Source organism: Danio aesculapii, chromosome 2 (assembly GCF_903798145.1).
Source record: "Danio aesculapii chromosome 2, fDanAes4.1, whole genome shotgun sequence".
NCBI classification, from domain to species: domain Eukaryota; kingdom Metazoa; phylum Chordata; class Actinopteri; order Cypriniformes; family Danionidae; genus Danio; species Danio aesculapii.
Window position 1 is genome coordinate 12,105,685 of NC_079436.1, and position 12,481 is coordinate 12,118,165.

The 12,481-nt window shown below is 33.7% G+C and overlaps 1 protein-coding gene across 3 annotated transcripts in view; it reads right to left on the reverse strand.

Moving 5' to 3' along the window:
- acot11a (acyl-CoA thioesterase 11a) overlaps positions 1 to 12,481 on the reverse strand; it is a 30,242-nt gene extending 17,761 nt beyond the window's left edge. Inside the window, exons 1-7 of one of the 3 annotated variants that reach the window (XM_056472907.1) lie at positions 12,340 to 12,481; positions 10,227 to 10,422; positions 8,892 to 8,961; positions 8,525 to 8,585; positions 6,041 to 6,142; positions 1,854 to 2,001; positions 251 to 401 (exon numbers count right to left, since the gene is read on the reverse strand). In XM_056472907.1, the coding sequence (XP_056328882.1) occupies positions 251 to 401; positions 1,854 to 2,001; positions 6,041 to 6,142; positions 8,525 to 8,585; positions 8,892 to 8,961; positions 10,227 to 10,413 (719 nt within the window). In that variant the 5' untranslated portion in view covers positions 10,414 to 10,422; positions 12,340 to 12,481. Of the gene's footprint in view, positions 1 to 250; positions 402 to 1,853; positions 2,002 to 6,040; positions 6,143 to 8,524; positions 8,586 to 8,891; positions 8,962 to 10,226; positions 10,443 to 11,999; positions 12,236 to 12,339 lie in introns of those variants that run through there. The other 2 variants (XM_056472895.1, XM_056472902.1) reach the window with 2 other exon arrangements.

The window sequence follows — 12,481 nt, forward strand, 5'->3', positions numbered from 1 at the left end:
AGTAAAATAGTTTAACAATAATTTCAAGTAAAATAGTTGTGAGACGTCCAACCTTTTTAAACTTTATGTATCAGTTTATAATCATTGAACTTTTGGACTTTTTGTTTCAAGCAAATCTTTTCATAAACTGTCATAATGTGACAACATTACAAACCTTGAACCCTGATCTAGTGCATGATAAGGGTAAATGAGCTAAATATTAACTGCTGCATAAAAAAAAATGTACTTTTGTAAGCAAGCAGACACATACCTGGCAGCAATAGTTGCGACATTTTCCATCCAGGCCATAATCTGGCCACCGAATGTGTTGACCTGGTGATTGGCATGAGGAGGAAGTACCAGCTCTACACTTTCCACTCTTGTTCTTTCAGTGGGCACAGCTTCATCTTTATCACGGTTCTCTGCCTCAAAAACAATAAAGCACCTCCTCAAGACACTAAAGAGACATTTGGAGGAAATCAAATGATTGTCTATATAAGATGTAGTATTATATGGAAATAGTTCACTAAAAATTTCTGGAAAAAAAAAATCTGATTATGAGTTGGCATCAAATATTCACAATTCATGGCATTTTTTTGTTTTGTTTTGCTGTTAAAATATACACATCTTGGTTTTTCATTACTTTTTTGATCTTAAGAACAGTTAACACAGAGAAATAACGAGAAGGTTTTTACCTCTTATTTATATAAAGCCTTCAACATCATGTTTGACACAAATTACTCTAAATCAGGGGTGCCCAAACCTTTTCTTATGAAGGGCCAAAAACTAAACTAGACTGATGGCCAAGTGGCAACCTCCCGCTCTCCCTCATGAAGCCAATAAGGAAGTTACTGAAACTGCAATTCATCGACTCGCCTTTGGGGGCTGGCTTCAGGAACTCCAGATGTTCACTGACTGCAATGCTAAGGCCCAATCCCAAAACACACCAAGGGGTAGGGGTGTCCCAATTCTCTTTAGCTTGAAGGTGTAGGGCTAAGGGGAAGGGGTGAATAGTCCTTCGAACGAAGATTTTTCAGGACCTCACTCGAAACCAAGGGGTAAGAAAATTTCCCAGAATGACTCATTTAGTAACATTATGATAGAAGCTTATCTTCACAATGAAAATGAAAACATTACTGCAACTTTGTACCTCACAATTCTTTTTCTAGCCATTCTGACTTCTTGCAATGCAACTAAATACAGAATTTTGAAGATTTTGTGGTGAGAAAACACTTTTTATATGCTCATTTATTTATTTATTTAATTCCATGCAGGGACAAAAAATATGAGAAAAAAGTGAGAACTATGAGATTGGTTATATATACATATACATATATACATATATATATATATATACATATATATGTATATAGCCCTGCTGTGAAATTTTATTTCCCAAGTGTTGCTTAACAGACACATTTTTAGAGACAATAGTTTTAATAACTAATTTCTAATAAATAATTTATTTTGTCTTATTTTTGCCATTTTTTCTACTTATTTTGCAAGATACCACTATTAAAGTGCTATTTAACTGCTTAACTTGGTTATTATGTTAACTAGTCAAGTTAGGATAATTAGATTGTAGACAATCAAAGAAAAATATCTCTTTGGGGGTTAAAAGGGTTAAAAACTGCTTTTTTTCAGCCAAACTAAAAAAAAAAAGGTTTTTCCCAGAAGAAAAAATATTATAGGAAATGTTTGACTTCAATTGTTTATATATAGTATATACACACAGTTTGAATTGACGTTTTGATTTAAATAACTCACTCTGTCTAAGATATCATCACATGTGCATAGATTCACTCTGTGACTGTGTAGAGTTTGAACACAGCCTTAGCTAAAAGGGAAGTGGCTCCATTTCTTACGACACTCACCCTCACTGAAGCTTCTCTGGAAGGTTTTGTTGTTGAGCAAGTCCTGCATGGTGTCATGATGAACGAGTCTCATCCTCCTCCTCTCGGCTGCTAAACTGTGCTCCAGCTGCTCCTGATGTGTACAGGGCACAACCTGCTTCAGATGCACCTGCGGTCACGGTCAAACACACACACACACTTCTTATCTACACACTACCTGATTATTAAGAATCTAAATGAAAATGCATTCAGCTAACATGTAGCCAGGGTGGATGAAAAGTAACAAGGCAAAATGTAATGGTTATTAAACTGTATTCTATTATCGCTGGTGTCATAAAAAAAACAATAGTAAACAGAAATATTGTAAATATATTAATATAATTCACATTTCACATAATAATAGTAATGATAGTCACTGGCCATGAAATGCGGTATTAGAAATATGAACTTTATTACAAATTTTACCCATATCTTCTTCTAAATCTTTTTGAATTATTATTTTTTTTCTGTTGAACACAACAGCTATTTTGAAAAATTTTGATTTTCAACATTATTTATATACAGCATATACAAAATAATGTTTGTATGTGTATTTAGGGACATTTTGTCCCAAAAATATTAACTTTTTCATTATAATCGTTAAAGCTCTGATAGAAAAATCATGTGACTTACTCAAATTCATTTCCTCTGATGGGAGGAAGGCATTGAGGCATGACAATATCCTTCTCTCATTAAATTTACACAAAATGTTCAAGATTAAGCAATAGTAAATGAATTGTCTACTGTTATTGTAAACTGTTAAAGTGAATTTCTCCTTCTCTTATTTAAAAAATAATATAACAAACTAAAACTTCTGTTTTAGACATGCCATGTGGTATCTGGTTTGAGGTTAACATCTTGATCTAAAGCATAAAATGGTGGCATAAAATGTCAACTCTGTTATGGTCAACTCTGTTATGCTTTGACGATAAGTTAAACAACAATTAGTAACAGAATCAGATGTTCTCTATCATGTGTAAGCACTCTAAATTATTTCACAATAATAATGGATTCAGTTTACTGGAAATCATACATTTATTGTACTGTTTATCATTCCTGTTTAAGGAAAACAAGTGAGAACGCTTGAAATGTACCTGAAATAAGTCATATTTTTGTATTCAACAGAATAAAAAACTAAAACAAGTTTAAACAAGCAATAGGTGAATAAATGTTTTTTATTATTATTATTGGGTGAACTGTCCTTTCAATGCCCAGTTACTTTTCACCTATAGAGTACATTTTTGGCTACATCAAAACTATTAGCAACTTTTACTCTCTACTTTACTTCATTTTAGTATCTGGACATTTAGTTACAAGTATTTAGTACATTTACTCTTTACTCCACCACATTTAGAATGGGCACAGTGGTGCAAAGAGTACTGAAAAATCATACTCAAGTAAAAGTACCATTACAGTACTTGCCCAAAACTGTAGTCCAAGTAGAGTGAAAGTATCTGTTGTAAATATCACTCAAAGTATGAGTAAAAAGTAGCTCTTTTAAAAGTACTAAAGAGTAGTGAGTATTACACAGGAAAAGGTTGATGCGTTTTCATGTCATTTGTGAATGTGTGTGTAAACGAAACATTCTGTAGTGCTTTAGTTATTGCTTAGGGCCATTTCAGTCATCATACAGTCGACATCTTCTAATCAGTGGCATGCAATCTAAACAGTCTTTGGGTCATTGCGTGGAAAGCAGGGGTGCCCAAACTCAATCCTGAAGGGCCGGTGTCCTGCAGATTTTAGCTCACTTCACAATTACAGTAGATGCACCAGAACCAACTAATCACGCTTTTACCAGGTATCCAAAGCTTCTAGCAGAAGCAAGTTGGAGCTAAACTCTGCAGGACATTGGCCCTCCAGGACTGAATTTGGGCACCTCTGGTGTAAAGTATCTTCTTGGACACTTTTAATGCTTTCATTAGTTTTAGTTTCGTCCAAGAGTTTGCTGCATGTCTTAAGGTAGTTCAGTATGGATGCAATTTACGTTCCATGTGCGATTTGATTAGACTCATTTTTCTAATTCCCATACACATGAAGTAATAAAGTAGTGACTGCAGGTTGAAGAAAAGTAGTGGAGTAAAAGTACAGATACAGCACTAAAAATGTACTCAAGAGAAAGAAAAAGTACACATTTTTAAAACTCCTGAGAAAAACTACTCGATTACAGTAATTTGAGTATTTGTAATTTGTTACTTGACACCACTGGCAATGCAATTACACATTTGACTACTAACTGTACTGAATTCTGCATTATATCGAATAGATTATTTGAAAGGAGACATGAAAGGTTTATTCATGCCAATTTTGATAAAAAAAATAGTTCTTTGAGATTTGTATTATTACAGTTGAACCACAACATGGAAGTCACAACATGGAAGTCACATGGAATGTATTGACAATGTTTAGGTTCCATTTCTGGACTTAGTTTGATCTTCTCAAGACCATTGCAGTATATCAAATTTCATCTGAAATATCTTAATTTGGGTTCTGAACATGAACAAAGGTTTGGAATGACATGAAGGTCAGTACTTAATAACAGAATTTTCATTTTTGAGTGAAATGTGTGTCTCGACTGCTTAAAAGTAGTAAAATTAGAGTATTCATTCATTCATTCATTTTCTTTTCGGCTTAGTCCCTTTATTAATCTGGGGTCGACCACAGCGGAATGAAATGCCAGCAGAGTTTTTTATTTGCTTAAAATTAGTATTGAATGAAAAAAACTAAATACGTTATCTTTACCGATTTAGATTATCAATACACATTTTTAATATCAAAACATTAAATGGTGCACAGATTGAACAAGTTGCATCTTATAAATGTTTAGGTGTCTGGCTTGATGATAAGTTGACTTATAGTTTTCATATCGATAGCTTTTTTTTTTAAAAAAACTCAAACCAACATTAGGTTATTTTAGTAAAAAAAAAATGTTTCCCCTTCCGAGCTCAAAAACGTTTAGTTGAGAGTACATTTCTATTAGTATTGGATCTAGGCATGGGACAATAACCGTTTTCAAAGTACACCGCAAAATTTTCTGCTGAACCGTTTCTAAGGTGTGTACGATTTTTTTATTTACATTTTTTGTAGTTTTTTAGGACAACAGTTTTAAATTATAAAGAAATCTGTGTTTTTGTAACTGTCTGTAGACAGCAGAAGTCAATGATTCATTTGATTTGTTCAGCCTGACATATTTACTGCTCCAAAATATTATAAATGTTTCTCAAAATAAAATATATTGTGCTCAAAAGGGAAAAGTTTTTGTTTTTTAACGCAGACATTTAAAAAGAATATATTTTAAAGCAGTAATCACAATACCGTGAAACTGTGATATTTTTATCCAAGGTTATCAAAATGTTAGAATCTTATACTGGCCCATGACTAATTGGATTACGGTAATATACTTTATATGCACGCACCTCTGAATGTTTTAAAAAACAGGATATTGTTTATCATAGTCCCTTAAGATCCACACACATCACTGTAATTTATATAAAATGCCAAAATGGATCTCATCACAGTTAAGGAGAAAACAACATATTTTAGTTTTCATTTTTAAAGCTTTTTTAGTAGTAATTATCAAATTTGTTGGAGTACCGTTCAAATACTTGTAATACCAGATCAGCAGATATGCTCTTACTTAAGATGCCATTTTTTCACAGAGAGTTAGGTCGATCTGCATTATCTAAGTATGTTCCAAATGTATGGAATGAGCTTCAACATATAAAACATATGCAATCCGTACCATCTGTCGCTATATTTAAAAATATTGTAAAGACTGTCAATTTAGAACAATGCACGTTTCAACAATTGATTATGGTTTATATAATTTTTGTGTGTGTCTATGTTTTGTGATATGTATTTTTTATTTTTTTTTTGTAACTCTGTTCTATGCTGCCTATCTTGACCAGGATTCCCTGGTAGAAGAGATATTGTATCTCAATGGGACATTCCTGGTAAAATAATTAAATAAAAAAAAAATTAAGTCCCGTTAAAATCAGATTCTCTAAGAATTTTACTTGAGTGTCTTCGGAACTGGTGACATTTAATGAAGTACTATACACTGTAAAGTGCTCAGCTGCTCAGTGAACCTCTGACATACAGAAAATAATTGCATCTAGGTTATTTGCATATACTTCTTATTATAGAATCATTACCGTGTTGTTTTTTCATACCTTGTTTGCATCTGTGCGTCTGGCTACGAATGTGGCAAAAGCCTGACAGACTCTCCAATGACGGCCCCTGTAAAGGTCCTCACAGCTGACCTCTATCCCCACCTCACACACAAGCATCGAAACACACTGTAATTAATATATTCTGCTTACAAAACAATAGCGAGAAAAGCAAGTGCGGAAAAAGGCAAGGAAGATGAGGATAAACAATGAAACAGATGGCAAGTAAATGAAGTCATGTGTTGAAAAAACATAACAGCTTTATCATTTCACAGCAAACACTTTAGGTGTGTTCGCTAACTGTTAAACACACCTAGTGTATTGCAGTTCAGAACTCTTCATCACTGACTGTCCTGTGTTTGCAATTAAGTTTTTATCAAAGTTACAGGATACTGACTGAGAAAGAAAATACACTGAAGCTATGTATATAAGTATTATGTTTGCACATCAAACGCAACACAATCTGCACTTACATTAAAACATTAATCTGGAAAACATTAATGAGAAAAGGAACTACCATTTCTATTTTAGAAAAAGTAATGAGTTGCTTTACTAGTTACTTGAAAAGGTTATCTGACGTAATTTGCATTACTTGTAATGAGTTACTCTGAACACACTGTGTGTATACAGTATGTGTATGTGTGCACATGCATAGTGCGTGTGTGCTGAGCAAAGATTAATCATAATTAATCACATCCAAAATAAAGGTTTGTTTTGACATATATGTGTAATGTTTGTAGTTACACATATTTATTTATTCATTTATTCATTCATTTATTCATTTTCTTTTCAGCTTGGTTCCTTTATTAATCTGAGGTCGCCACAGCAGAATGGACCACCAACTTATCCAGCATCTGTTTTACACAGCGGATGCCCTTCCAGTTGCAACCCAACACTGGGAAACACCCACACACTCCTCCATTCACACACATACAGTACACTACGGACAAATTAGTTTACTCAATTCACCTGTACCGCATGTCTTTGGACTTGTGGGGGAAACCGGAGCACCCGGAGGAACACGACGAGAACACGCAAACTCCACACAGAAACGCCAACTGACTCAGCCGGGGCTCGAACCAGCAACCTTCTTGCTGTGAGGTGATCGTGCTACGCACTGCGCCACCGTGATGCCCCACATATTTTTAATGAATCATAATAAATTTAATATGATCAGCAGGTCAGTTGTTGCTGGAGGTCCCCAGATCCAGGTATAAACAATGATGTGATTGTTCTTTTGCAGTGGCAGGTCTAAAACGGTGGAATACCAACTCTTTAAAACTTCGCATCATCACAAACGTGACATTGTTTAAAGCAAAACCTATTTATTTAGAATTACTTTTGATATTCGGTAGTAAAAATGCTGTTTTATTGTTCTATTGACACTTGTGTTCCTAGCATCTAAATAGTTTTAATCAATTGGCAACCTTCCGCTCTCCCTCGTGAAGCAAATACGGAAGTGACTGAAACTGCAATTCATCTAAATTCCTGGCTCCATAAAAGAACAAAATTGTATTGACGCATACTACGTCCATATCTTTTTACAGTCTTCGGTTTTAATTGTAAACTGTTTTTGGTGTAATTTTGGTGTAATTTAGTTTTAATACTGTAAAGCACTTTGGACAGCCTCCAGGTTGTAAAAGGTGCAATATGAATAAAGTTGATTGATTGATTGATTGATTGATTGATTGATTGATTGATTGATTGATTGATTGATTGATTGATGAAAATATAAACCCACACACATGCATGCATATATTTGGGAAAATGTTTATGTATATTTAGATAAAAATATATACATGTATATGATACAAATTATATTTACATTCAAATATTAATGCACGGTGGTGCAGTGGGTAGCACGATCGCCTCACAGCAAGAAGGTTGCTGGTTTGAGCCTTGGCTGGGTCAGTTGGCATTTCTATGTGGAGTTTGCATGTTCTACTTGTGTTTGCGTGGGTTTCCTCCTGGTGCTTCGGTTTCCCCCACAGTCCAAAGACATGCAGTACAGGTGATTTTTTTTGTTTTTTATAGTTTTCTTTCATGTATTTTTGTGTATACATATACAGTTGAAGTCAGAATTATTAGCTCCTCTGATTTTTTCAACACATTTCTAAACATAATCATTTGGGAAATATTTAAAAAAGAAAAATAAATTCAAAGGGGGATAATAATTCTGACTTCAACTGTACATAACAAATATATAACACACACACACACACTGTGTAAATACAAATGTTTATTTTAAAATTAATGTGTAAATTATATAAAACTACTGGTATATAGTAATATTATACAGGCAACATGCAAAAAGGGCCTGAATTCCTAATCATACGCAGCTACCATTGTTATTTATATATATATATATATATATATATATATATATATATATATATATATATATATATATATATATATATATATATAACAGCAAAGTATATTTTAAAAACATACATAGTGCTCAAATTGCTTAAATGTCACTCTTACCTCCATGCTAGAGTTGAAGGCTCTGTTGACTTTGGCTTTAATGTTGACCACTTGTCCAACCCTAAAAAATAAATGTGTGTTTTAAATGTGACTCATGATAAAACATTCATTCCCATTGGTGTTTTCCAATAGGCCTGTATTACTGAATATAACTGAGTATGACTTCTCTTCACAAATCAAAATGACTTTAGATTGGTGTTGTGTTTTTGCGACAGACAGACTGGCAGGGTAATTAACAGTTTTCAGTATAATAGCACAATAAACCAGAACTCCCCAAGGTGAAATGACATGCTGCTTAGGATGTTTTTCAGAAGATACTGAGATGAGCCTCTAATTATCGAAAATATAAGTGACATTTCTCATGTACCCGATGGTGTGCTCGAAGTAGATGTCATCAACAGACGCTGTCACACAGGGACATCCAGCGTGTCTCTCGGCTGTAATAAAAACACATCAAATAAAGCTTCTTGACACTAATGAATCACCATTTTATTTTATCACTATTCTTTATAATAACTGCACATTGTTTATGATTTATTGCTGAGGAGTAACAAAAAAAAATACATTATATTTGATAAAACAACAACAATATAATAATTTAACAATATGACAAGATAAAACATTTCAATGTTATTAAGCAATGTTTAAACTGTACTGTTATTTTATTTTTAGATAAGACTGCAAAGATTTATCTTTCATTTGATGCAGTTTTATTTTTGTATCTTGAAATGACTATTTTTAGAACATTTCTAACCAACAGGTCCTTGTCATATCCAGATACAGATTTCTTAATAAATAACCTACTATAAATTAAAACCATTAATGTATGCTATATATTTTTTAAATAATAGGTCACCTTTAGCTTTCGTCATGAGCCACGGCTGTGTTCAAAATGGCATAAATGTTTTCTAAGTGCACTATGAAGGGAGCACAATTGTCAGTATGATGATCACTAAATTTGAACTGTAAAAGATACTTTGAAAGCAAATTACACCTAAGAGAGATGACTTTAATGTTTTTTTAAAATATATAATTACAAGTTTAAATGTTAGAATGTTCTAAATGAAGAGGGATAACTGGGAATAGAACACGACCAGGAACTCTGCTTCTAATTACAGCTCTAGAGGTGTAGTTGCAAGCATACAAGTTTGCGATACAGTTTGCGAATGTTCCGTGGAACATGGATTTGGGAAACGTCAAATCAACGAACTATGTTTGTAAAGACAGAACTTGCAACCTTAGTTGGCTAATGATAGTTTTCGGAAACACACCCCAGATTGTGTAGCTTTACATGGACATCAAAAATGTAAGACCCATTAAAATTGACTTAAGACTTTATTTCAAGACTTTTTAAGACCTAAAATTATGTTTTTGAAATGTAAGACGTTTTAAGACCCGCTGATACCCTGCTATTTAGTGACAAATTATTATGAAAGCAACACAATTACATTTTCAAGCAGTTTTAAACACTGTATCTAAAATCACACAATTCAAGCATTTTCCAGGATTTCCAGCACCTGTAAGAACCCTTTATTTTTGTCATCAAAACAAGCCCACACAAACAGATCTACATTTTATTTGCTCCAGGTTTGTCAGTGTGAACATGTCATTATACTACAACTGATATCCTTATATAGAGAAGTTCTGGAGCCTTTACGATGCAGGTTAAAGGTGAGTGGCGTCAGTCATTGTGCAAACTCACCAGACAGACATGCTGTGCAGTCCATCCATTTGAGCAGCTGCCCGACGCTCAGCTCTCCGCAGTGGTTGGCATGGCAGGGCAACACGATCTGGCTCATCTTCACTTCTGAAGGGTTGCGATGCTGAGCTCCATCCTCCAGATGAAGGTCACACAGATCCTCCTTAGGACCGGACACTGATGATGCCATGATGATGAGCTGTTGAGGACACCGGGAATCTTCAAAACAAGCATGTGGTTCATAAGCTTCAAAAGAATAAAAGTGCAATACGGCTTTGAAATGTGTTGTTGTATTTTTTTTTCTGTTCAGTAGAACGCATACTGATTTTATTTTCTGAGAACAAAATAATGACTTTAATCATTTTTGGTAGCTTAAAAGTAAAACAGTTTATACACTATATACAATAGTTTATATACTACAAAGAAAAGAAATGATCTTGTCAGGTGTATGTAGAGAAAACATCATTTAATGGCATATTAAAAAGACTGTAGGCTTGTAGCCAAGGGGGGTTTGGGTGTTTCGGGAGACCAACCCCTCAGGGACAAAGGTCCAGAATTTGTCCCATAATGAGCTCATTTATTCTATTTTGACTGCTATACCATCATAAATTGTGAAAATAACCCATCAAAAAAGGCTTTGAGACCAAGCAGAATCCTCTGTTGGCTGTCACTTCGGTGTGACATCAGCTAATCACTCTTTTCATTATTTTTTATTCAAATGGCCGAATTCGTTTGTTATTTGCCTAATAAATGACAATAGGCTATAATTTTTTTTTTTATTTTCTTTTTTTTTAAAAATACATTTGTATTTTTAAAATATGTCTTGTTTTCACATTTGTTTATTTTAATTTTTTGGGAAATGTTTAGTTCATTAAAACCTATGGTTACGATGAACACCCGACAAGCCAATTCAGCTAATAATAGCGCTTAGAATGTCACTAAACCTCATAAATAAATAGAAAATGAGGCAAATAACTGCAAAAAGGTCCACTCTTTGAGAAAAAAGAACCACCCCTTTCACCAGGCTGGCTACAGGCCTGGACTGTATTAATAAATCACAGTGCAGGAAAAAGTATTCTAGGTTATTCTTTGTTACTATAACATGGTTTCAACCATTACGTTTCTGTCAGCAAAACATTTTTACATGAAATGAAACATGAGTACATGAGTATAATCACTTACTCTTTTCTACAATTAAAAATAAATGTCAGAATAAGCATGTTGCTTTGTTTTAAATATGTTACACTGAATGACAACAAAACATTATTTCTATACATTTTATTTTCACAAAAGTTATTTTAAACATTATAGTAGACACTTGCATTAAGAGTATAAAAATCACTATAAATTTTAAATAATAATTATATAATTTATTAATTTATTATATATTATATAATTTATTATGCTTACCAAGGCTGCATTGATTTGATGACAAAATTTTACATTACATTTTTAAATAGAATAAAACCATTGATGATAGATAGATAGATAGATAGATAGATAGATAGATAGATAGATAGATAGATAGATAGATAGATAGATAGATAGATAGATAGATAGATAGATAGATAGATAGATAGATAGATAGATAGATAGATAGATAGATAGATAGATAGACAGACAGACAGACAGACCGACCCCTGGAAATATATTTATGTTTGTAATAATTTACATATCAAAACATATAAAATTTTCCACCATAACATCATGAAGTGCTGCAGATATAAGTGTCTCCTATTGATATGGTTGCAAATTAATGTGTCAAAAAAATCTCACCACATGTAAGCGCACGTCACGTCGATGTTGTACTTCGAGTTCGGTAACTACCGGTATTACTTTGTTGACGATTGTGCAACTTTGAGTAACCTCTGAAGTGACACTGCTCACTTTCACGCCCTTCGTTTATTGACGAATTCCGATTCCCGTGTCAATAAAACACTTAGAGACTCACTTTTATCGTTAGAATAGACGCTATGTGCATTGCGTCCATTCTGCGCATCGCGTTCATATTGAATTGAATGCAAATGTGCGCACTGACTGACTGCAGAAGAACAGCGTCAGAAACAAGCTGAGACGTGATGCATAGATTGATATAAAGTACCATTCACGCCCTTACCGCGAACTTGTCTCGAGAGTCTGTATGAATTCAACACAGCAAGTTTTCTTGGATGATCATAACTGGATTGAAGGTGTTCACGGAAGCCCTACGCCGCTTCAGCCGCTCGTAGTGTTCACTAACGAGTTTATAGTGCGTGTGT